Below are 26304 nucleotides of genomic sequence, written 5' to 3'. Positions count from 1 at the left end.
TCTTTATTCAAGTCCCCTATTGTAAATAGATTTCTTAAAGGCATCACACACACGTTTCCTCCTGTTCCGTTTGTGATGCCTCAGTGGGACTTGAACCTGGTTCTTACGTTTCTGATGTGCGCTCCCTTTGAGCCACTTCACAACTGTCCTCTTCGCCTTCTAACTTTGAAGACTGCTTTCCTGGTTGCCATCACCTCTGCCAGGAGAGTGAGTGAGCTCCAGGCCCTTTCTTGTACTCCACCTTTACTATCTGTCCATCCGGACAAAGTGGTGTGGCGTACCAAACCTTCTTTCCTACCCAAGGTTGTCTCGGCCTTCCACATCGGGCAGTCTATCACCTTGCCAACCTTCTTCCCGCCGCCGCATCCCTCTAAAGAGGAAGAGCGGCTCCACCGTCTGGACCCAAAACGTGCGCTCTCATTCTACTTGGATCGCACACGCCAGTTCCGGGTGGATGACCAACTCTTTGTTGGTTACGTGGGTGCTAAGAAGGGGAAAGCGGTGCACAAGAGGACCATCTCCCGGTGGATCATCCTGTGTATCCAGGCATGCTACTCCTTGGCTAGGAAGGAGCCCCCTGTTGAATTGCGGGCTCATTCTACCCGAGCAACGGCGGCTACCACTGCCCTGGGCAGGGGTGTGCCCTTACAAGACATCTGTCAGGCAGCTACGTGGGCATCGCTGCACACGTTTGCAAGACACTACTGCCTGGACAGCCAAGTCCGGAGGGATGGCTTCTTTGGCCGTTCCATCCTCCAGGACTTTCTGGTGTGATTATTGGTTCGCAGAACCCACCTCCGGGGTTGGTATTGCTGGGGTATCTATTCTAAGGTAAGGAATCTAATACTAACGTGTCTCTTTCAGATGCACAAGTTACTACTTGTGTAACGATATATCTGTAAGAGACATTAGTTAGTATTAGATTCCTTACCGACCCACCCATCCTCCCCGTTCTGCGAACCAATATCTAGGGTTAGGGTTGTCCCCTTTCAGGGCCCTAGTTTCATTGGCACCAGTGTTGGTTTTTGACATGGCTCTGCGTTTCTGGCGCGGAAAAGGTGTGTCTAAGAACTGACGTCAGCACGCGGAGGCGGCGTCTAAGTACTCCGACGACGTCATCACGGCGCCGACGACGGACGCGGAGCCGCAGACAACGCCTACCGACGTGCAAGGGTACTGCTACGCAAAAGTTTCCGGATCCAGTCTGACGCCTGGGGATATTCTAAGGTAAGGAATCTAATACTAACTAATGTCTCTTACAGATATATCGTTACACAAGTAGTAACTTGTGCGCCAGGTGGCATATGTGGGCTTTGCTGTGGGACCTGAAGTTCCTCTGGGCGCAGCATCAGGGGAATCTGTTCGATTGCATCCTGATCTCGGAGGGCACTGCACGACAATTGCAGTGGTGGCTCACTAATCAGAATTGGGTCAACGGCAAATCCCTCTCGCTTCCCCAACCAGACCACACAGTGGTGACCGACGCCTCCCTTCTAGGAAGGGGTGGCCACATGGGAGAGGGGGAGATCAGAGGCCTCTGGTCTCCGGCAGAGTCCGAGCTCCACATCAACCTTCTAGAGCTTTGAACCATTTGCTCTCAAGGCATTCCTTCCCTCAGTCCGGGTAAGAGTAGTGCAGGTTTTCACTGACAACGCCACCGCCATGTGGTACTGCAACAAACAAGGCAGGGTGGGATTCTGGACCCTATGTCAGGAGCCCCTCTGCCTCTGGACATGGCTGCAACATCAGGGCATATCCCTGGTGGTTGAACTTCCGGCAGGTTCCCTGAATGCCAGAGTAGACAAACTCATCCGCAGGTGCATGATGGATCATGAACTGCGTCTTCACTCGGAGGTGGTGCAAGGTCTCTTTCAGCAGTGGGGACAGCCTTGGTTAGATCTATTCGCCACCGAAGAGAACGCGCAATGTCAGCTATTCTGCGCATTGGAATTTCCAAAGCGGCACTCGTTAGGCAAAGCTTTCCGTCGCAAGTGGAGTTGCGGTCTGTTGTACCACTTTCCGCCTATACCACTTCTGCCCAGAGTGCTGAAGAAGATCAAGCACGACTTGGCCCAAGTCATTCTGGTGGCTCCGGATTGGGCACGAAGAGTCTAGTATCCTGAGCTACTCAACATGGCCATCGATCCTCTGATTCGACTACCTCTTCGGGAGGATCTTCTGTCGCAGCAGCAGGGGACGGTCCTCCACCCGAACCTGTCCAGCCTCCACCTCCTTGCGGGGAGATTGAGCGGCTGCAGTTGGCGTTGTTTGACTTGCCTCCCAAAGTCTGTGATGTAATCTTGGCAGCCAGGCGTCCCTCCACTAAGACGATATATACATGCCTGTTGATGAAACAAATCTGTGACATGGTGCGCAGCAAAGGCTGTGGATCCCCTTTCTGCCTCTCTTTCTGAGGTTCTCTTGTTCCTCTTTTCTTTGGCCCAGCAGGGCTCTGCTCTGGACACTATCAAGGGCTGTCTCTCAGCAATTTCCGCCTTTCTAAAGCTCCCTGACAGCCTTCTCTCTTCAAGTCCCCGGTTGTAAATCATTTCTTAAAATGCATTACTCATCTCTTTCCTCCTATTCCTTTCGTAATGCCTCAGTGGGACTTGAATTTAGTCTTGACCTATCTGATGTGCGCTCCCTTTGAGCCGCTTCACAACTGCCCTTTATGACTTTTAACTCTTTAGACTGAATTCCTGGTAGCCATCACATCTGCCAGAAGAGTGAGTGAGCTCCATGCTCTTTCATCCAAACCTCCTTTCCTGGCTGTACATCCGGACAAGGTTGTCCTAAGAACTCGTCCATTCTTTCTTCCCAAGGTGGTCATCTCCTTTCACATTGGGCAAACCAGCACTTTGTTCACCTTCTTCCGCCTCTGCATCCTTTGAAAGAGGAGGAGAGGCTTCACCGTCTGGACCCAAACGTGCACTTTCCTTCTATCTGGTTCGCACAAAACAGTTCCGGGTGGATGACCAACTCTTTGTTGGCTAAGTGGGTGCCAAGAAAGGTCGGGCCGTACACAATCAGACCATCTCTATATGGGTTGTTTTGTGTATTAAAGCCTGCTATTCTCTAGCAAAAAAGGAGCCTCCAGTGGGGCTACGCGCTCATTCCACCAGGGTGACTGCAACCACTACTGCTTTGGAACAAGGAGTCCCTCTGAATGACATCTGTCAGGCAGCTACGTGGATATCGCTGCCACATTTAACAAACACTACTGCCTGGAAAGCCAAGTCCAGAGAGACGGCTTCTTTGGCGTTCTGTTCTCCAGTATTTTCTGGTGTGATCTTGGTTTACAGACCCACCTCCGGGTTTGGTATTGCTGGGGTATCTATTCTAAGGTAAGGAATCTATAACTAACTGTTCCTTTCAGATGAACAAGTTACTTACCTTTGGTAACAATATATCTGTAAGAAACATAGATTAGTTATAGATTCCTTACCACCCCACCCATCCTCCCCGTTCTGCGAACTGATTTCTAAAGTTAAGGGCATTCTTTCAGGGACCTAGATATGTGCATCAGTGGTCAGTGTCTTTCAGTGCTCTTAATTCCTGGCGCAGAAAGTCGTGTACAGAACAGACGCCAGCACACGAGTGCGGCGTCTAAGTAACTACCGTGATGTCATCCCGGCGACCACGATGCCAACAACTGACGAGGAGCCGACCGACTCCACCTTCGGACACGCAGAGGTACTGCTGACGAAAAACGTTACGGATCCAGTCTGACGCCTGGGTGTAGTTCTAAGGTAAGGAATCTATAACTAACCTATGTTTCTTACAGATATATAGTTACCAAAGTTGTTAGTTAGCATCCGGCATGCACTTTGAGTTCACTTACAATTTCTCAGTTGTTTAAGCGCTCCGTTTACAAACGCGTTGAGGCAACCCCCCACACCATGTTATGTGGGATGTGGGTTCAATGATGTAGGAGGCCACAGGTGGGACCTTTGGATGAGGACCCAACAAAAATATCTATGCGATGATCCCTTCAATTCACCTTGGTGTAAATCTCACATCCTCTTGAGAAATACTAAGGGCCACACAGCTAGCCTCGTAAAAAGTTTGGATTTAAAGTAGATAGTCAACCCTCCATAGTGTAGTTGTTCAGTGCAGTTTGGGAGGCTGAGTATTTCACCTTATCATAGCTACTCTCTCTGTAGTGTTGGTTTATGTTGACCTGAGCCCTGGCTAGCTCACAGTGCACTATCTGTACCCCTATTTTGATGGATACATCTGGCAGTAGATTCCTCGCCTTGTGAATATCCCCCTGCCTGGACGACATCACAGGAACGCGCGCGCGGCTCCGCTGACGTCACCGACTCCATAATAGGCCTACGCCGGCGTGATGACATCAGTTCCCTTTTTTCCGCGTCGTTGACGCTAACCATTTCGGGGAACCTTATAGCTGTTGGTAACTTTGTTACTGTTTTTCTCTGTTTGGCTTTTTGCTTCTTTGTTACTCGTTGAGGATTTCATCTAAGAAGACCGGGTTCAAGCCTTGTGGGGAGTACGGCAAGATGATGTCGATTACGGACCCTCATGAAGATTGTATCTGGTGCCTGAGTTCGGACCACGATGTCAAAGGCTGATCTTAATGTAAGAAGATGAACCCGAAGGCTCTTCGAGAGAGGGAAGCGAAACTTCTGATGGCGAAGTTAAAAGGTAGAAAGGAGAAGAAGACTTCGAGATCGCGTTCAAGTAGGGCGAGGTCGAAGTCGAGGTCCCGCACGGCGTCTCCTTCGAAGTCGTCTTCTGGTCATGCTTCGAGGTCAGTGAAGAAAAAGCATAAGATGCGAAGGCATGGATCTCGTCATCACTCCGGTAAGGACTCGGAGTCAAGGCCGAAGTCGCCTAACAGGCGGCATAGAAAAGATGAGGTGTCTCCTTCGATTGGTGTTCCAGAAGGTGAGGCTTCGCCCTTGGAGTCGCCGGTGCATTCTCCGGATCTGGAGTTGGTTCCCTCTATGGCGCCGTCCCCGACTCGAGGGGAAGAAGAGGCTCCTTTACAAGCGGTCTCGGTGACTCCAGTCAATCCGCCTGAGGAAGAGGAGGCGAATCCGGAACCTCCGAAAGGGCATCCTATGGGTTCTTACCCACCCTGCCCAGCTCCAGGTCAAGACCCTACTTTGTTTTTAAACGCGATGTATGGAGTCTACTCGAGAGCTTTGTACCCCTCTGGTGCACCTTCGGGTACCATGGGTCCTTTGGCATATAGTTTAGGAGTTCCCCACTCCTATGCTCCAGCTCCTTTTATGCCGGCGCATGCTTCGCCTTGGCATTTCTCTGCGCCGCCGAAGTCGTCAACGCTGATTCCATCGACGCCGGCTCAGACTCGACCTCGTGAGCAGCAGTTTGGGCTCCCGGATTCGATCTCGACGCCGGCTCTGTCGGAGTCAGTCACGGATCTGACGGCGCGGCTCGTGAAGGAAAGATCGAGGCGGGAAGCTCAGTGTCTTATAGAGGAGCAGAGATATAGAGAGTCTGAGGCTAAGAAGGAAGAAGGTGAGCTTCAGGAAGACTACTTTGATGATTTGAGGGAAGCTAGTGGCTTAGAGCGTTCCCCTGAATGGGAGCTGTCCTCTGTTTCTGATGCCCCTTCAAAGGACGTTGCACCATACCATGTGGTCATTAAAAAGACTGCAGCTCTTTTAAATTTGTCTTTGCCTACAGCTGAATTCAAGGATAATATATTGACTGAGGTTCTTCATTCCCCATCTTCGGTTGTAGAACCATTGCTTCCTTTTAATGAGGCTTTGACTGAGCCTATATTGGAGGTTTGGAACAGGCCTCTTACAGCTCCTGCAGTGGCTAAGGGTGTTGCAAGGAGGTATAGGGTAGCTCCTGGTGATCCTGAGTTTCTATCCTTGCATCCTTTGCCTGAAAGTCTGGTTATACAGGCAGCCTGTTCGAAGAAGTCTGTTGGTTCCCTCAAGTGCCTGGTGATAAAGAGTCCAAGAAACAGGATCAGACTGCGAAGAAGATTTTCTCTTCTGCGAGTATGGCTCTAAAATAGACCAATACCACATGTCTCTTAGGGATATATATACATTCTCTGATGGACTCTGTTCGGCAGTTGGCTCCAAAGATTCCTGAGGACAGCAGGAAGGATTTTGGTGAGGTGTTGGCTGATACACAGGCGGCTGCACGTCAAGTGATTCAAAGTAGACATGACACTGCTGATTCAGTTGCACGCATTATGGGAACTTCTGTTGCCTCTAGAAGGGCTGCTTCGCTGAAGGCATCTGACTTTTCTGCGGACGTTCAAGCAGCCTTGTTGGATTTGCCATTTGATGGTACTGGATTATTTGGCAAAAAAGCTGATGCAGCTTTAGAAAGATTTAAGGACAGTAGGGCTACTGCCAGATCTTTGGGGCTGCAGTCCAGAGGCTCTGCGACTAAGAGGTATAGAGGTTTTGGGCGTCGTCCTTTCGACCCTACCGTCAAGTTCAACAGCAGCAGCAACAGCAAAATCCACTATATAAATCCTACAGGGGCAGACAAAGAGCTCGTCCTCGAGGACGTCAAGCCTCCTCCTCCTCTACCTCCTCCGCTTCCCAACCCCCTCCAGCAGCAGCAAAGCAGCCCTAGATCCGCCATTCAGGATCATGTGGGTCCTGTAGGGGGTCGGCTTACCCATTTTCTACGGGCTTGGTAATCGGTTACATCAGATCTTTGGGTTCTCAATCTCATAGAGAATGTGCATGCTCTTCCCTTTCGGGAGTTTCCTCCGGATTACCCTCCTTGCCAAGGTTTTTGCTTGGAGGCCCACCTCCTTCTCCTGCAGGAGGAGGTCCTGGCACTGTTACGAAAGGGTGCGATAGAGGTGGCTCCGGAGCAGGAAAGGGGTCAGGGATGCTACTCCCGGTATTTCCTGATTCCCAAGAAGGATAGCAGACTTCGTCCAATCTTTACCTGAAACAGGAGAAGTTCAAGATGCTCACCCTTGCTCAGGTTCTTCAGGCGCTGCTGGAAGAAGACTGGATGGTGTCGATCGACTTGCAGGATGTGTATTTCCACATGCCCTTTCTGAAGTCGCACAGGAAGTATCTCCATTTTACGGTGGGATCGCAGCATTACCAGTTTGCGGTCCTTCAGTTTGGTCTTACTACTGCACCTCGAGTTTTCACCAAGGTGATGGCTGTGGTGGCATCACATCTCGGAAGGTCGGGGATACCTGTATTCCCGTATCTGGACGATTGGTTGATCAAAGCAGAATCTCCAGAGACAGTGCTCCATCATCTGCAAGTTATTATTATTATTATTATTATTAAGCGTTCTTATATAGCGCTCGATTACCCGTAGGCATCTCGGCGCTTGCCTTGGGAACCCGTCCTGGTTTTTCCCTGTGAGATACCTGTACTGGGCATCTCCAAGGTGAAAGCCAGGCATCCCGCCGCGGGGGGGGCCGTAGTGGAGATTAAGCAAGCTAATGCCCAGAGCTGCAGAGTGTGAACCTGTGACTCGAGTAGGCACCGAAACGAGAATTATCGAGCCCGTGGATATTTGGGCTCAAGACGCTGCCGCGTCGGGAATTGAACCCTGGTCCCGGGTCTGACCTCTGCTTCAGGGTCTGCCGCCTCTAACCAGTGAGCCACACTTCTACACAACTTGGTTGTTGTACAGGTTGGGTTTTTCGATAAATGTACCCAAATCTCACCTGGTGCCCTCCCAGCGCAACCTGTTCATAGGTGCGGTACTGGACACAACTGTATGTCGAGCATTCCCTCCTCCTCAAAGGATTCTCGACATACAGGGAATGATTCATTTATTTCACAATCGAGCGGCCGTTCCAGTCCTGAAGGTCCTTCGCCTGCTCAGTCTGATGGCTTCCTGCATTCTGTTGGTCAACCATGCACGCTGGCACATGAGGGCACTCCAGTGGTGTCTCCGCAGGCAGTGGTATCAGCACAACGGAGATCTCAGGGAGTCTGTGAGGATCTCCAGAGAAGCTGCAGCGGATGTATCTTGGTATCTTGGTGGGGTGTGGAAGGCAATCTGTCTCAAGGAAAGCCTTTCCATCTACCTCCATCGGTTGCCAAGGTGATAACGGATGCTTCCACTCTAGGGTGGGGTGCTCATCTGGGGGATCTGGAGATCAAGGGTCTTTGGTCTCCAGAGGAAAGGTTGCTTCACATCAACCTTCCAGAGTTGCGGGCAATACGTCTGGCACTTAAGGCCTTTCTCCCTTCCCTTCGCGGGCGGTCGGTTCAAGTCCTGACGGACAACACCACCGCGATGTGGTATATCAACAAACAGGGAGAAGTGGGGTCGCAGTGTCTCTGCAGAGAGGCTCTGCATCTCTGGGTTCGGGATCATCAGATTTGTCTGATGGCAAATCATCTGGCCGGAGTTCTGAACGTGCGTGCAGACAGTCTCAGTCGGCAGTTCTCAGCCGACCACGAGTGGAGGCTTCATCCAGAGGTAGTTCGTCACGTCTTTCGGACGTGGGGGACTCCTCAGGTGGACCTGTTCGCCACTCACGAGAATGCTCACTGCCCGTCATTCTGCATCCTCCAGTTTCCGATGCAGGAAGCCTTGGGGGACACGTTTCAGTTGAGTTGGGACTCGCAACTCCTTTACGCGTTTCCTCCCATACCCTTGATTCCTCGGGTTCTGAGGAAGATTCGCCGAGACCGGGCCCAAGTAATATTGATCGCCCCGGATTGCCCAAGAAGGGTGTAGTACACAGATCTTCTCCACCTCTCCTCGTGCCCGCCGCTCCGTCTCCCTCTCACGGCAGATCTCCTCTCTCAGATGGAGGGGCAGGTTCTACACCCCCACCTCCAGACCTTACACTTAATGCCTGGAGATTGAACGGGGCAACCTGAATTCCTTTTCTCTCCCACATGATGTGGTGGATGTCATTCTATCGGCCATGCATGACTCTACCAAGTCAATCTATTCATACAGATGGTCTAAATTTGTGACTTGGTGTGGGTAGAAGTCCATTGAACCTTTGAGGGCTCGTTTGTCAGATATACTTCTATTTGCTCTTTCTTTAGCGCAGCAAGGGTTTGCTGTGACTACAGTTAAAGGTTATCTTTCGGCTTTGTCGGCATTTCTCTGCCTGCCGGATCAGCCGTCCTTATTTAAATCTCCTATTTTGTTAAGATTTCTGAAGGGCCTTATAAATAAATTTCCTCCTACTCCTTTTATTGTGCCTCAATGGGACTTGAATCTGGTGCTTACTTTTCTAATGGGTTCCCCTTTCGAATCTTTACATAATTGTCCCTTGAGGTTGTTCTCTTTTAAGACGGTTTTCCTAGTTGCAATTACCTCGGCAAGGAGGGTAAGTGAGCTTCAAGCTCTTAGTTCAAAGCCCCCATTCTTGACCATTCATGCTGAACGAATGGTTTTTAAGACCAGGGCTGCTTTTCTGCCTAAGGTGGTAACTCCCTTCCATCTAGGACAGTATATTACCCTTCCTACCTTCTATCCTCCCCCTCACCCTTCCAAGGAGGAGGAGCGGCTTCACCGTCTGGACCCTAAGAGGGCAGTGAGCTTTTATCTTGATAGGACAAAGGACTATCGAGTGGATGACCAGCTGTTTGTTGGATTTGCTGGCTGCAGAAAAGGAAGAGCTGTGCACAAGCGCACACTTTCGAGATGGATAATATTATGCATCAAGATCTGCTACGCCCTGACTGGTAAGGAACTTCCAGAGGGTATAAGAGCCCACTCTACTAGAGCAAAGTCTTCAACATCTGCTTTGTCTAGGGGTGTACCTGTTGAAGACATTTGTAAAGCGGCAACTTGGGCCTCCCTCCACACTTTCGCGAAGCATTACTGCTTGGATACCGAGGTGAGGAGGGACGGCCATTTTGCGCGTTCTGTCCTTCAGGACTTTCTGGTATAGAAGAGTGGACACCCTCCACCGTGAGTGGGGACTGCTGTGGGAATCTATTCACAAGGTGAGGAATCCACTGGCAGTTGTATCCATCAGAAGAACAAGTTACTTACCTTCGGTAATGCTTTTTCTGGTGGATACAGTATCTGCCTGTGGATTCCTCCCATGCCCACCCGCCTCCCCGTTGTCCACTCTTCTATACCTGAATTTTTGGTAATGTTTTTAAAATGTATTCATGTTATCCGTTAAAGGAATGTGTTCTTGAACATGTTTACTATGTTATATTCACACTATGGGTGTTACCTTGACTAGTTTGTACAGTGTATACTATGTATATTTCTACTGTCATTGGTCCGTCCGGGTGCCTCGAAGGCATGGAAAAAAGGGCTGAACTGATGTCATCACGCCGGCGTAGGCCTATTATGGAGTTGGTGACATCAGCGGAGCCGCGCGCGATGTCGTGCGTTCCTGTGACGTCGTCCACGCCGGCGAGCTGCAAAGGTGAGGAATCCACAGGCAGATACAGTATCCACCAGAAAAAGCATTACCAAAGGTAAGTAACTTGTTCATCTGGCAGGTGGTATGTGCAACCTTAGAACATGGCAACCCTGACTCGCCAAGGAAATCATGGAAACAAATCTAAAGCCATTTTGTGTAGTAACTCATGTATGCCCAAAGGGAAACACAAGAAATACTCAAAATGACAGTTGAAATATTTATTGAAGCAATAAGATTCTTATGTAAAATATGTGTGCTTTAATTATTGATAGAAAGAAACGAAACAGAGTAATCGGATTCACAAGTATGGTAAAGAACATGAATAATCCAACCATTGTGCTGTTACACAGAATATATGTTTGCATATGAATATAGTTATGGTTATGTTCCTATTTAACGCTCCCTCTTACGGTGGGTAAATCTTTCAGAATCCCTCTCCATTTACCTGTGTGTATGTTTCATCCGGGAGCCCGTTTTGGTGTAGAGCTGGGCATCATCCTTCTCAAGAGGTAAATAGTATTCGGCTGGGCTGGAATTCCTCGACAGTGTCAGCTAAATGCTCCTTTAACTAGTCAAAGGAACAATATTGTTCATATAACAAACTTCATCCTTATTGGCATGCCAAGCATCAGTCAGGTTGCCATTATTGATTCTATCCTAACAAAGCTGTAGTCAGACAGACAATTACAACAACATTTTGTACAGTGAACTTCGCTCTCGAACAGAATATTCAAGGTTCTAATAATATGCCTATGAAGAAGTGTACATTCATTCAAGCTAATGTGTGCCAAATGTCAACGTTCCAGAAAGATGTCAATGTTGAAGGTGGGCATGTAAAATGGTGGCGTTCCTGCCCGGGCCTAAAGCGTCCACATAACACCAACACCACCTGATGCCCATGATTTCTAATGAATTTACATTGCAGTACCTAGGCCTCTTTAGTAGATCACTTCACGCTGGTTCATGTCTAAGCCCCATCTTTGATTGATGTTACCTTTGAGCACCCTTGGGCATTGGAAAACTCAATCGTCCATCAGCCCATCCGTAGCGCAAAGGGTGACCAGCTCCATCTAGCGACCTGTACGTCCTGGCAATGTCTCTGAGTTGCAGGACTTAAATCTGAGAAGCTGTGTTTACTGAATCCCCTCACCAGCAGTCTCAGTTACTAGCTTGTGTTGCCTGTTGTAACTCAGCTCAACCAGAATCGCATCCCCTTAATTCTCATTGCTGATGGTGTTCTCAATGAGGATTTATTGTTGCCTAATGGGGAATCCTACTACATGAGATTGACCCGCTTTATCATGCAGTTGCATACAGTCACCTCCTTAGGAGTCTCTGGTGGACACGAGTCCAGGAAGAGCGGAGAGGTTACAATTATAAAATGTCCTTTATTAGGCTCCACTTATTTAATTTTGGGGGGGGTTCATTCTGTGTCTAGTGCACTTTACTCTCAATTTGTACAGAAGAAGGTTCAAACAGTACTCCAGGCCTTTCTGTGTAGCTCTCAGTTGAATAGAATGCTTCTACCTCAGGGTGTTAGGTCTTGTTTTCATACAGTGCAACTCTGCATCTGCCCCCACAGCATGACCCTCCATTTTGACTAGATTTCACCACTGCCTCTATCATTGAAAGCTCTGCCTGGAATCATGTTCCATCAAGGATGGCATAGATGATCCTTTGACCTTTCTATGTCACCCTTATGTATGGCCTTATTCTGTCGGTCCACATAATCTGGATCATCCGTTTCTGCCATTGCCGTCTTCGCCAATTACAGGACTCTGGTGCTCCTGGATGATTTACACGTCTCCTGCAGGGTATTAGGTCTACTAAGGCCACTTACCTTGGTGCTGCCACCACTGAGGAGTGTCTCCTACCTCACTCCTGCTTTGCCACTTACATCACCCTCAGAATGGAGACAGGAGACTACTGGTGTGCCATTACTTCACAAAGATAAATGTATTGTGTAAGGTGGCTTGGTCTGCCCACCAAGGGTCTGATGTTTGGAAGCCCATATCTTTTGACTGCTGTGTTTACACCATCTTTGCACAATTTTGTGATTCACTCCATCTCGAATCTTGGTGTTTCTGTTTTATTAGTTACTATCTATAGACTTTCTAGTGAGTATCAAGTGTTTCATGTGTAGGAAGCTCTATAGCCTCTCACGCCCCTAGTCCAAGATCATCCCACATTAGGATTCACTCTCCATTTGAGGTTTAAACCCCTCGGATTGCGGGAAGGATTATTTGAGAGGTTTCACATCTTTCATATTTTTTGTTATTGTACTGTGGTTTGCCCACTCACCACCCCACTTTAAATCTACCATAATGTTGTTTTATTTATTCACTTATACGTAAATTGAACTTGTTCAACAACATACTAAGGATTATTTTATATTGTGTGTCTGTGAGGTTAGCAGACAGCTTTGTACAGATTACTGTTTTGGGGCAGTTTTCTGCAGCACAAACTTGCCACAATAGCGCTTCCAAGAGTACCAGATAATGTTACACATTTCTTTAGGCACAGTCTAACTGGGCTGGCAATGTGGGCAAAAAGACAATAGACTGGGATCCGGCTGAAGCAATTGAAATAAAATTAACTCAAACATCCTACCCATTTTGTTTTGTATTCCTCAGTGGAGCACCCTAAGTTTCACAGGTATGCTCAGACATGCGTCCGTTGCTCACTTGGTCACTGTAACCAAACTATACCTGACTGATGAGCCACAGCAAGATTAAAACTGATTTGGGTTGCTTGTATTTCATTTGGCTAGGCAGTTCGGGCTGGACTGTTCATACAGGAGCACGTTCAAAGCATATTTGCATATGAACGAGTCTAATCTGAGGTGGCAATTTGGGCAAAAAAAAAAGCAATAGAATGGGATACGGTTCAAGTAAGTACCATAGCTGAAATTAATTAAAGCATTCCACTTTTTATATACTTTTGCAATTGAATGGGGGCATGCATTTCGCAGCTGTTAAGCAGGGCTCAACATCCAGTTATATTGCCTAAAATTTAGCATGTATTCAATAGACCACATTTAAAATATGGCTATGCTACTTGGAGGTATGAAATTATGATGTAAGAAATAAAATTGAGAATAAGTCATATGGTATACCACTATGTTGTGGAGGTGATCTACCCTAAATTCCCATTTATGGGGCTACCCTGTGTCCATCATGGTGTAAAGATAGACCACTCATTAAAGTATGGCTTCAGGTTCTAATGAGTTCGGTTTAGAATTATTTTGCTTATTTTAGTTAAACACAGTGCAGGTAGATTTCAGAAGTCATATTGGATAGTACTTGAATAAGAGTGTTTGGTTATAGCAAGTGCTATATGCATGAGGCGTAATAATGTGACTGCTAAACACGCTGTGATATCCAAATGGGCATTTCCCTTTTGCAAACAGTTACTCTGCCACCAGGAAGCTATTTGTAAATTTAAACGTCATGTTCGCATATTTTAAATGAAATGTGTTCACAAAGATGAATCCTTTCAGGTATCTTTCCATCTTTCTGCTTACATGAATGTCTTTTCATATTTGAATCCAACAAACTATTTACAGTTTTTTTAAAATTTTCTTTCAGATTATGAAGCTTGGAAAGTGAAAGCTGCTCTTCCTCATATACAAGGGCCATCTTACACTACTCCTGCAAAAACATATACTATGTTAAATCGACCACCACCAATTCAGGCAGTGCATGGGAGAACAGACTGGCTATCCAAATATGGAGGGCAAAGATAGATGGCTTGTTGATGCATGTATCATCTTAAATCCACTTCATTACTTCACATTAGGAAGCCAAAATATGCATAATTTCCTAATGTCAAATGGATATGTGATCAGCAGTAGCAGGAAGACTACAATCCTCTCTAATTTTCTGTAGTCTTTCTTTAAAAGACTAGAGATACGTTTTGCTGAACTGCCAGTGGAATGATAAGCTTGTTGTAGAAAACGCTTGCCAAAGTAAAGAAAACTTTAAAACAATGACTGGTTAGTCAGCATTCAGTAGGTTACATATAAAAATACTTATTTTGCTACTCAGTATGTAGAATGCATGTCTTCAGGTTAAAAGTGTGTGTATACTCTCAAATGGAAGTAAAGAAAATATTTCACTTTACAAGGATGGGGGTACTAGCAATACATTGAGTATTGATTGTGTCAATGAAAAGTATGTTGGATGTCCTTCGGATCAAAATAGAGACTAATGAAAATGACTTGCCACACATAAAGGCTAGCCTCTGAATTTAAACATATGAAACGGTTGCTCAAATGTTGGCTAACAAATGAAGCTTAGGGGTCGGACACCTAAAATTGTGTATTGATGAGCTTACTCCTTCCAGAATATTGAACAATTTTCTTCTCAGATATTGTACTCTGGAGCAAAGCTTTCTGGATAAACAGAACTATCTTCAGATTGCATTGGTAAAATTGTAAGGGCAGCAAAACTTTGAATCTCATTTGTTTTGTTTCTTATTTCAGAAAAATTCCATGACTATGCCTTTGCGGTATGCAGCATATTCTGGGAGAAAGTGCAAGCTAATGACTCGCATAAACATACTATAACAGTGGGTCCTCGTTAGCAACATCATCGTAGAGCTGTTCACTTGTTCTAAATAGCATTTCTATGAAAGGCCAAAATGCCTGATGTCATATGAGTTCCTCATTGGCAGGCGACAAATATGAAGGGTAGTTCCCCTAAATAAAACCCATATCTTGCAGTGTGGCCTGGCAAAGAAGTAGCATGTGTGTCAAGGTTAAAATACAAATGTAGTTATTGCTGTTGGTCAACATTACATTGCAAAGAATGTCAAATGCTATACTGTTTTTTCAGATATTGAATGTCTACTCATTCTAACCATACATTGTGCATGGAACTCTCTGGGAAAGTCACCAACATCTAGTGCAAGTCTCTGGGCATGATTTAATAAGAGGGGTTTCTCTGAGTAAAGCAATTCTAATACTGACTCAACCTGGAACAACTGTTTTAAGATTATTAAAAACCAGGAAGACATTGTTTAGGAAGCCCTGTATTATCAAAAAAACGTTTGATATCAGGTTCAATACTGTCACGCCAGTTTTAATGTAGGAGAGGCGTAAGACTCCATAAGCGAGGACAAAACCTTCATAAGTCAGGCATGCCTTTCCTTGTCCTATGTCTGACTTAAGTGAGAAAAAAACATTTTAAATCGGGTGTATCATTTCAGGCCATTTTTAACATTATAACACATTGGTAAAACAGGGTTTATATTCATGATGTTTGTTGACTTCATTACAGTATGTTATTTCTCAAATAATCTTTGTATATATCATTGTGTAAGTGACTGGGTTAGGTATTATGTGTGTACAATTGGTCACTTTTCACGTAAGTATTTCATAACTGGACAGATTTTCACAAAGGAAATTGCAAAAACAATGTGTTGGTGAACTAGTGCACTTTTATTCTACTTCAGTTAAAAATAAACATACATTCAGCTCAAGGTGCTACAATCTTATTTGTGCTGGCTTTTCGGTTTGTACTAACTCTAGCTGAATGTGCATCTGTTAGCAAATTATCTCGGATTCAAGTGTACTAATTTAACCCCAATTTGATTTTTGCATTTACTTTTGAAGAAACTTAATAAATAGCTCTTTCAGCCATGTCCCTATGCACACTGTATACACTTTGGTATGATGAACAGTCCAGCAGGGAACTAAGTGCATCCAACAAGAAATTGAGTTTACTACAAATTGTTGTAGTTCCAGCCCGAATTCCAACTACAGACCATTTGTTATGCAAAGGTTTCAGACATGATACTAAATAGAACTTTAAACAAAATTAAATGTAATAATTTGTAACATTACTTTAGTCCGGGATTGTTAATATAGCACCAGAACATTTAAAAGTGCTTGCTGTTTATCTTTTCTATTTGACATATGTGCAGATAAGGGCTAAATCTACTAGCTTTGGGTGATTTCGCTTATTTTTTGTACTGTGCAGGGCATTAAAATACCGTTAGTGCCAGTAGAAACCCAACCAGGTGGCAACCTAAATGTGTACATGTAGGGACTCAAAAGGGTGGCATGCATATAGGGATTGAAAAGCAGGCTTTACGCAAGGCGCAAAAGCAGGGAAAATGGTTGACGGCATCATTTTTGGGTGACGATAATTGTAAAAAAAAAATTATACTATGGCTCATTAATTGGTTCAAGCAATATCATGCATCACATGAAGAAATATGAAAGTTCTCTGATGAAGTAAATGTGTTCATGATGATATATATATATATATATATATATATATATATATATATATATATATATATATAATGTAGTATAAAATGAAATGTTCAATTCTAAATAAGAGTACAGATTTCAAACTTGGGGCATTTTGTTTGACTCGTTTGTAGATTTAAAACATTCCTTAATGGCAACATCGGGCTTTTCATATTTTAAAACAATGGCATTTAATTAATAAAAATATGGATGGTGCTAAAAAAAAATTAATAATTACCCGAGTCTGTAACTTTGAGTAATTTTTTCATGTACTGATTAGCTGTACTGTGTTGATTCTTTTCTATACATTTGTACTTTTTTAATGTCATTGATTTGTTATTGCCTTTAGAAGCAATGACATTTTTGATACTAATGTAAATATTTCAAGTTAGAATTTAGACAGGCTTTTAAAAAAGCAATAATATTTGCTTAGACACAACTCCTTCGAATAGGTTTTCTCGTTTTTGGAATAATCGTAAAACACAATTCCTTTGGGATTCTAAATTGTTTTTATTAGTAAGCTTTTGTAAATTTGCTTTCTGTTATTAACTCTCTTAAACACCTTCTGGAGTAGCTAATTCTGAGGGTCCAAATCAAACATGTAATTTAAACCAAATCACAGGCATCTATGGAAATGTTTCAATGTATTGGTACATCCTTAAAAACATTGATAGGTCTATAATTCCTTTCAGTAGGGTCAACTGTATCTATTCCATACTCCAACTAGATACTACAAAGCGTGATGCTAGAAGTGAGGAGACACGCACAGAAATGTAATTAATGGTGGCTCTATATGTAGAAAGTTGAGTCTGCACTCATTCACGTTCCTGAAGGAGCAATGTCCACAAAATAGATGTAGGATGGACAATCATATTTTTCTTTCCCTAAATGAATACACTTTTTTTTTGTCAACTGACACTGCGTTGTGCCTATTGTGTCTCAGTTGATCTATATGACCATAGCCATTATGTGATAGCTTATGTAGTATCATTAAAAAATGTATTCCCACTAGATCCATTATCTGTCATTCGAGTGGTGGCCATTAGACAGTACTGATCTTTGGGCATTATAAAGATAGATCAAACACTCAAAAGGTGATGGGGGGAAAGCTTGCAATAAGTTTAACTACTGGCAATCACTCGGGTGGCATTCCATAACATATTTATTTTGGCCACCATGCCACTTTATTTTGGTCCCAATCATGTGCAAATCAGTCTTGATCTCATTCCAATAGGAACAGTCCAGCCCAAAGTGCCTGGCCGGGTCCTTCTTGAACCAAAACACAGTCAACCCAAGATTGCTTTCACCCTTATTGGGGCTCATTAGTCGGATATAGCTTGGTTCTAAGGGCAAGGTGAGCATGTGAACCCACATCTGAGAATTGCCACCTAGGAAATGCCCTATGGACACAGACCAGCAGCTACATGGTGTATCACATTATAGACTAAAAGAATACGGGTCTTGCAAAATAAAATATTAGCTTCTATTTTCTGGGATCAAAAACACAGACACAGATCTGAATGAACTTATATATACAGGAACATTGCATGTTCAATCGTGTATTAAATGCTGTATAATGGTTTGTTAGTAACAATGTACAATTTAGATAATTATAAATGGAAAGAATTTATGATAAATGGTGCAATAAATTGTTTACATATGTAGATGTGTCACTAACAATGCTTAACTTGGAAGATTGATTTACATTTGAAGAAAGTACATTTTATGGAAAAGATTCCAATTGAGTGGGAGGAAAGACATATGAAGGAAACCATTGTTACCCAGTAAGTGCAATGATAAATGGTCAAGTCATGGTTCATTTTTGCCTGCAATCAATCCATAAACCAACAGGTTTTGTATGCTGGGTTAGGGTTACACAATGGTATGTAAATGTATCTTTTTTTTATTATTCTATGCATAAATCAACTGTGACTCCTGAGGAAAGAGTAATGTTAAGACTTGTGAATCACCCCCTGGATGATGGCTAGGATACGTTTTTACAAGAACAAATTCCCAGTTCTAATGTACAGAATCATGTGTATGAAGATGTTCAAGATGTCCAACACTTTAAATGTTAGTGCACCCCTGAAAACTCACATGTTTCATCCCTAAAAATGGATGGAGATTTACTCTGGTCATGGGCAAGAGGAGAACTGTTTTCAGGGTTGAAATGATGTGTAAAAGCCCATAACTGGGAGTCTAGTGGAGGAATGTTTCCTTGGGTACAAATGTTTTCTTTGTGAAGATTATATGAACAAAAAGAAGCAAGTGGACATTGGCATGGCATTTTCATGCACAAAAATGAACCCTTGCATTTGCCTACGTTACTACACAACATGGGAATCTGTGGCTGCCATGGCCCCCTGGGAGCATTCCTGAAATTCCTTGAGAAGTCCAGTGAAGTCTGAAACATACTTAAAAGTTATGCTCAATGCTGTTTGAGTACATTTCTGACTTTCATACTGGTAGTGTTGGGACTCTGCCTCACTATTGTAAGATTTCTGGATGTCTGCTTACAGCATGTCGTTTCTAATCTGGCCTATGAAGAAAAATACGTGACTTTAATTTAATACAGAGCAAGTAAATGGTGGTCTTTCAGTTCAGTTACTGTTCTCACAAGCTTTGTTGGTCAAAGGTTTTGTCAATTAAATATTAACAACGTTTGGAAAAACATCTGGTACACAATTGTTAATTTGTGGGCTCGCCTTAATGATGAGGCAAGGTACTTTTTATCAGTTGCCCAAATGTTTCAAAATGTAGCCTGTTTTAAGAAACTAGATAATGATATCACTAAAATATTCTATCTTGATCTATGTATACATTTTCCTTTCAACTTACATTTCTACTCTTCATATTAAACTAAACCTTTCTGTAAGAAGCCTGCCATTTTGGAAATTATCTGCATGTATCTGAACATGAAGCCATTTATATTAAATTCACAATATGACTAAATCTGTGTTGGTTTGTAAGTAAAATGTGTAGTTTCCCTAAATTTCCTTTTTAGATTCTGAATGCTTGTGTATTTGCTATAGTCCAGCAACCTTACAAATATTACTGGGATTTGATTTAATAAGTGTCACTCTAGATAAGTGAATTTTGACAACTAGTAAAATGTCAACTAGTTTTCTGTGAATAAACAATGATTGTGTAATAGGTAATGATTTACAGATGCAGCCCAGTGTGCTCTTCGGAGTCGTCTTCCGATTACTGAAGTGTAGAGTCACAAATCGGCTGAGAGGTGGGGAAATAGGAGTGTGTTGAGTACAGGAAGACCATAGGAAGCTGATCCTTTGTTTCAATGCGTTGTCAAATCTCAGTTATCTACTTGTTAGGTGCCACATAAAGTTTAATTCTTTTGTCAAATATGTAATTCTGTAGATTTCTGTACTTTTACATTACAATATATAAAAAAATAAACATTGCTGTATTGCTTTAAATTAAAATGGAGTTGGGTTTTTCTTTAAGCAGTGTGCATGGCCTATATTGTCAAACATACATTTTATCATGTATCAAGTGCTGTTAAGTGCCAAAAGGCTAAAATATTATTGATTAATACTTACTAGTTTTTTTTTTTAATTCAAATCTTTTTTATTGAAGAGTAATAAAGAAATAAATAAAGACAATACAATAAGTCTTACAGTGTACTTACTAGTTTGAATGCCAAAAGTGTGTCTGCAATTGCCTCATTTATTAAAGTGTTAATGCTATGAAATAAAACTTTTTTTGTTTTAAAAAAGTGATTAGTGAGGATCACTAGTTTGTCTCTCATATACTCATGTCCTCTTCTAAGTAAACACCTACTTCAAAGATGTTTTTTTGTTCAGATCCTCTCTCTGCCTGTTTTGAGCGTAGACAAGTTCTGTTGCTTGTAGAGCCATACTTGAAGGAAAATATTCTTTAATTGGCTCACCCAGAAGAAAATGCTGAAAATACTATATATCTTTTTCATAAATATTGTCGAAGCCAAAGGCATTAGTTTGTTTAGAGGCTAGAGCATGCAAACAGACCAACACACCCATAGATGTCAATTTTCTCAAAGCTGAACAGATTTGCTGACAACCAAGCACACAGATGAACAGGCATGCATAACACTATATAGCAGGAGGGTGATGTATTTAAGCGGAGCACAGGATGATGTGCAACAAGGTGATGCACACCATGAGCACAGAATGACACGCACCAAGGTAGCAGTAGTGATGCAGCATGAATGAGCCGCATCAAAGGAGCTCTTCCTCATGTCCTTCATGGGAGCATGGTATGTTGTTTAGCAGGGTAGAATATGTGACATTCATGAAGGGACCACTAAGTTATGAATATATTTGGTTGTGGGTGCATTAATTAGGCACACTTTGAGGCAGGTGCACACAGAGGTCTCCTATTGTCAGACAGAACTTGCTCATCCAGTATTGCTTTCGATCTCGCCTACAGACAGCTTTTAGCTCTTTGGGGCATATTATCAAGAACGGCATTAGAATAATCGCCGCTTTAGCGGAAGGAAACTGCCGCAAAAGCGTTGATAATGGGCTTGATAATATGCCCTTGAGAATTCCAATAGAAGCCCATGTTCACACCAGAACATGGGCTTCTATTGGAATTCTCAAGGGCATATTATCAAGCCCATTATCAACGCTTTTGCGGCAGTTTCCTTCCGCTAAAGCGGCGATTATTCTAATGCCGTTCTTGATAATATGCCCCTTTGTTTTTGGAGACGTTTCTAATGCATAGTTCTGGCTGCAGATTCTTCACCCTTTTAATATCCCGGACAGCAGACTGGATACAGAAGCTTTTCAATAGCTCTGCGTTCTAGTAAAGCGCTGGGGCTCCATGTCTGCACCAGAGACGACAAATATTTGGGTGGGACTGATCAATTATATACCTATTGACTAGGGCTATATGTTTTAATCCTGTTGGGGTAGAGATTTTAATTTCAAGGGCTAATAAGTCTCTTGAATTTGATGGAATTAATCTAACCACTGGAAACAAGTCTAGACTTACTAATATCAAGAGCACACCTGACGGGCGCCTTGCCAAGGATTTGATTGCATTTGTACTAAACGCCAGGAAAACTGATCTATGTACAAGATTGATAGCCCACATCTCCTCAAAGAATATTATATGATAATAATCCATAAAGGTTCCCCCCTCCTGGTCTGAAATGTTTTATTTAATTCCTGAACTTTCCAAGACAACATATAGTCACCCTTTGGTGTCTCTGGCCCTCGTAGCCGTTTCAATTTCTGCAAGGCTGGGTCCCCCTGAGTCAACGTGTGTGCTTCAGGGTTGGGGGGTAATTTGCCTACTGGCCTTACAGTGGGGTTTATATCTGAAAGTGGGTTATGCGGGATCCCTTCAACTACTGGGAGAAATTGTCTGTTCCTCTTATGTAGTGGTTTGAGATCACACTTACCCTTGGTGTCTCTGAGTCAATCTATTTCTAATAGATGCGAGATCTCCCTAGTTTTAGAATGGTCAGTGCAGTTGTTGTTCCTTATAGTAGTTTGGCCTGCTATATGCCCCAGGGAATTCAACTTTAATCTTATCTGTAAATTACTATTGGGTCTAAAATCCAGTTCAAGTACGAATAACCCATTTACAAGTTCCTTATTTCTAAGTTTCACACCAAGATAGTCCATCTGCGGGTCCTCAGTAGCAAAACGCTCTACATTAACTATGTCCTCCCTTATTATCGTTCTACAATCCCTCTTGTACTGTATCCGGTGGATCAATTTGTTTACCAATGCCTCCCATGTTTCGCGAGTACCTGGCTGGATTTTAGGGACATTCATTATGTAATTATCATATAGCTTAACGTTATTAGGGTTAGGCATTGCTCTTTCTTTGTTTGCTATCATATAGGTATCTGCCGCTAGGTCTGGACAGAGTATCCATTGTTGGTTCCCAAGGTTTAACCTTGTTGTGTAATGCGAAGGAGCTCGGGCCTGCCAGGGGATAGCATAGGGCTGTGTCATTCTCAATCTGTTTTGCCCCATAGGCTCTTTATTCACATTTTATCTTGACCAACAATTAGATTTCAAACTACAGTGTTGGTTGGTTGTGCTAGGGGTAACCCTGTATTGCCACCTTCCCTTTGTTGGATTGCCTCCTTTACTAAATCTGAAAGGCTATCCAACTTGTGAACTCTGGCCAATCTCCCACGCAATCATTTAGGCTTATTATTTTGCCCCTTATCACATCCAATTGTTCATCTAGGTTCAGGATATCTTTACCTTCATTATTCTTTGAGTGATCATCCCTTTGATCTTGGGGAAGAAGTTGTTCTCTAAGTGCTCCAAAACTGCATATTAATTAGAGCACTCCACATTAACTAATGTTGGAATCTGTTCAGGGCTTACATCATTTGATAATTCCTGATAGGATTCACTAGTGGACGGAGAGAGGTCTACCAGTAGAAGAAACCTCTAGTACATTGTCTTTTGATTATTTATTGAAATAAGTTGTAATGCTCTTCTGCTTTTGGCATTCTTTACAACTTCTCTTCTTCTCCTGCCTCTATGATTTCTCCTTTTATCCTTAGCTCCATGCGTTTTATCTACTGCCTTCCTCTTTAACATAATTAACAATGTCTAAAAATTTCTCTGTAACAAAGTAAGTTAATTTATCGCTTCAGTGGTTAATCTACTAGAGGGTAATCACTACACAATTCATCTGTCAGGGAGCCTTTATAGCGCTTGATGGCCCTACCTCACTGCAGAATAACTCACTTGGGGGATCGCAATACAACGAAGGCCCTTATTATTTCCACCGACTATACAGACTTAAATGCAGAGCCAAGGGGAGTGGCTCTGCCCTGCCTCTTCCTGTTGCTAACTAGAGTAGGACGGGCCCTGCCACTGGCCTGGGCACGGCAGGAAAGTGACGGGTAGTATCCTAGGGATTGCAGTCCACACAGCAGTGGCAGGAGCAACAACACAACTCAGCATCCCATGCAGCGAAAAAGTGAAGAGCACTTTATAGAGCTTGCTGGTCCTGCCCCCTAATGCGATATTTGCGCCTCCTGGCATGTGGTATCCTGGAGCTGCAGTCCCTACAGCAGAGGCAGCAGCAACAACACAACACAGGGTGTGTTCGAACAGTACCATTTTGTGGCTAGGGTAGAAGCCGAACCTTACCTTTCCCCTCCAATCTTCTCTTCTTCCACCCCAATCTTCTCTTCTTCCACCCCGGCCACTACAGGGGAAGTAGCCCTAACTCCCTCTTGTCAGAGCACATGGTGCTTGTTAAAAGACAGGAATCCTTCTTTCCACAAGCCTGGGAGACTATAATGTCAGACCAATGTGTCTAGCAAATAATGGAAAGATGGGATGCTCCAGTGGCGGCTGGTAACATTTCACAGTGGTAAGGCATAAATATTTTGCCATACTGCACTGTGGCGAGAAAGTCCCCCCCCCCCCTTTTCAAGCAAATTTGAGGAATCAGGAAGGTTAATAAAGCAATATGATTGAGTTATTTATCATTTAAGAAATTGCCAATTTGTATGAGCTACCACCCCTACGATGCGCGCGTCGGCCAACGGCCATCGTGAGCACTACCTCGGTAGTGCTGCGCACGTCCGTTGACCGATGCGGCCCCGCCTACTCTTTCAAACCACCACACCGCGGCGGAATTTGCGCCGCAGTTAAGCGGATAGAAGACAATCTTTGCATAGGCTGATGTTATCATTTGAAGAATGTGCGCACTTATTACAGGGAACTATAGAAGTTCCTTATCTATATTTCAAGCAACATTAAAATTCAAAAACAATCATAAACCGTCTTGTTAATGAATCATCTCTTCTTTAGTTTCAGAAGTTATTCAATTTCTTCAGTAAACTCCAATCCACTCAACATTCTGTGGACATCAAATGGTATTTTCAATCCATAAAATCAACCACACAATGCATTTCAGGTCACTCCATGGACCCTTCCTCAGGGGTCTGTAGAAATTATAAACAAGAAGCTAATCAATCATAATGTCTAAATACATTAATACATATGCAACACAAAGTTTTCGCATCTCTTCCAAAGCTGATTTAACTGAAAAACATACATGGTTCATGTTCACTCTATGTTATTATGCCAATGAGACAATCCCACTAAATCATTGTGTTTCGTCAGTATGAAGACAATGTTGCCTACCATAATCTCTGTATTAAATGAGACCAAGGTTCCCCTGCCTCAAAACGATAAATATATATGCATTGCTGTTCACATAGGACCCTCGATGAGTGAAGTATAACTTGATAAGTTTTAAACTGGACTCGGTCGCTATTAAAAAAATGCGCTAATATAATTTGCCGAATCTCTCTATTACAACTGTATGTGTACAAGATATCGTCTTGTGTGTTCATATTCAGCGCAGTGGAAAGCATGCGCTCAACCTTCAAAATTCCTTATGCCGATAAACTGCAAAACTGTTTAATGCACTAAAACTCACGATGTTTTAACCGGTCGAAACGGCCTGTTCCGACTGCGCATATACATCCTCAAATACTTTACCCCCACTACCAGTGCGTTTTTATTTTTTTATTTTATTGAAAAGAAACAGACATACAAATAAACAAACCGAACCTCACAGGGCAGAGAATTAACAGTACATTGTCATGAGACCGTGCGGGCAAAGCTCAAAGGCTAAATGTTATGTTATGTTACGTGAATTTGTACTGCGCACAGCTGCCCCAGCCAAGGGGCGTCCCGGCGCATGTCAAGGTAGCACGCAACAACCACAGGAAACACAACTGCTAAAAGAAAAAGACATGGTTAAAACAGGAAAGTTTTTATCGCCTTGCGGAAGGAAAAAAGGTCTTCCAGCAACCGAATCTCCACCGGGAGAGAGTTCCAGAGTTCGGCCGCTTTGACCCGGAAGGAACGACCACCGATACGGCACAGCTTGTATCGCGGAATGATGGTAAGAGCTTGGCCCGAGGATCTCAGATGTCGAGTGGGGACATACCAGGACAGAAGACCCGTAAGAGTTTGAGGGGCCGTGCCCTTTAGAATTTTAAAGGCCAAGCACAGCACTTTGAACTGGATTCTTGCTCTGACCGGCAGCCAGTGCAGCGCTTTCAGAGTGCCGGAAACAGGGCAGAATCTGGGAAGACCAACAATGGCTCTGGCGGCCGCGTTCTGCACTCGTTGGAGGCGAGTGATTTCGGCCAAGTTAGCGCCGACCAGAAGAGAGCTGGCATAATCCAGGCGCGATATAACAGTCGCCTGGATTACCAACTGCCGTGTATGAGGATCGAAAAACTTCAGAACTGGTCGCAGAGCCCGGAGAATTCCAAAACAGCATGCTGCCGTTTTCTTTGTGTGCCCCACAAAGCTGAAAGTGGGATCTATCCACACTCCCAAGTTTTTTAATTCTGTTACTGGAAGGGGGGCCGGCCCAAGCTCCGAAGGCCACCACCTGTCCCCCCAGAGATCTGCCCTTCTGCCGGCGATCATGATCTCGGTTTTCTTCGCGTTGAGCTGGAGGCAGTTGGCCTTCATCCAACTTGCCACCGCTCTGAGTCCACTCTGAAACCTGGGAGCATCCTGGTCCGCATCCCCGCTGATCGTAACCGCTAGCTGGGTGTCATCGGCATATGACACCATTGTCATACCCCACTGCCTGACAACCTCAGCTAGCGGTCTCACGTAAAGATTGAACAGCGTGGGGCTCAGCGAGGATCCCTGCGGCACTCCCTGTTTCAGAGGATGGAAAC

At 43.9% G+C, this 26304-nt stretch overlaps 1 protein-coding gene across 2 annotated transcripts in view; it reads left to right on the top strand.

The window, feature by feature from the left end:
* Positions 1-16595, top strand: part of MAK (male germ cell associated kinase) — a 653239-nt gene extending 636644 nt beyond the window's left edge. For both annotated transcript variants that reach the window (XM_078688092.1, XM_078688093.1), the window contains exon 14: positions 13936-16595. In XM_078688092.1, the coding sequence (XP_078544218.1) occupies positions 13936-14093 (158 nt within the window). In that variant the 3' untranslated portion in view covers positions 14094-16595. The remainder of the gene's footprint in view (positions 1-13935) is intronic.
* The last annotated feature ends 9709 nt before the right edge of the window (positions 16596-26304 follow it).

This window comes from Lissotriton helveticus, chromosome 4_1 (assembly GCF_964261635.1).
Source record: "Lissotriton helveticus chromosome 4_1, aLisHel1.1, whole genome shotgun sequence".
Lineage (NCBI taxonomy): Eukaryota > Metazoa > Chordata > Amphibia > Caudata > Salamandridae > Lissotriton > Lissotriton helveticus.
This window is presented reverse-complemented; position numbering and strand designations above follow the sequence as displayed.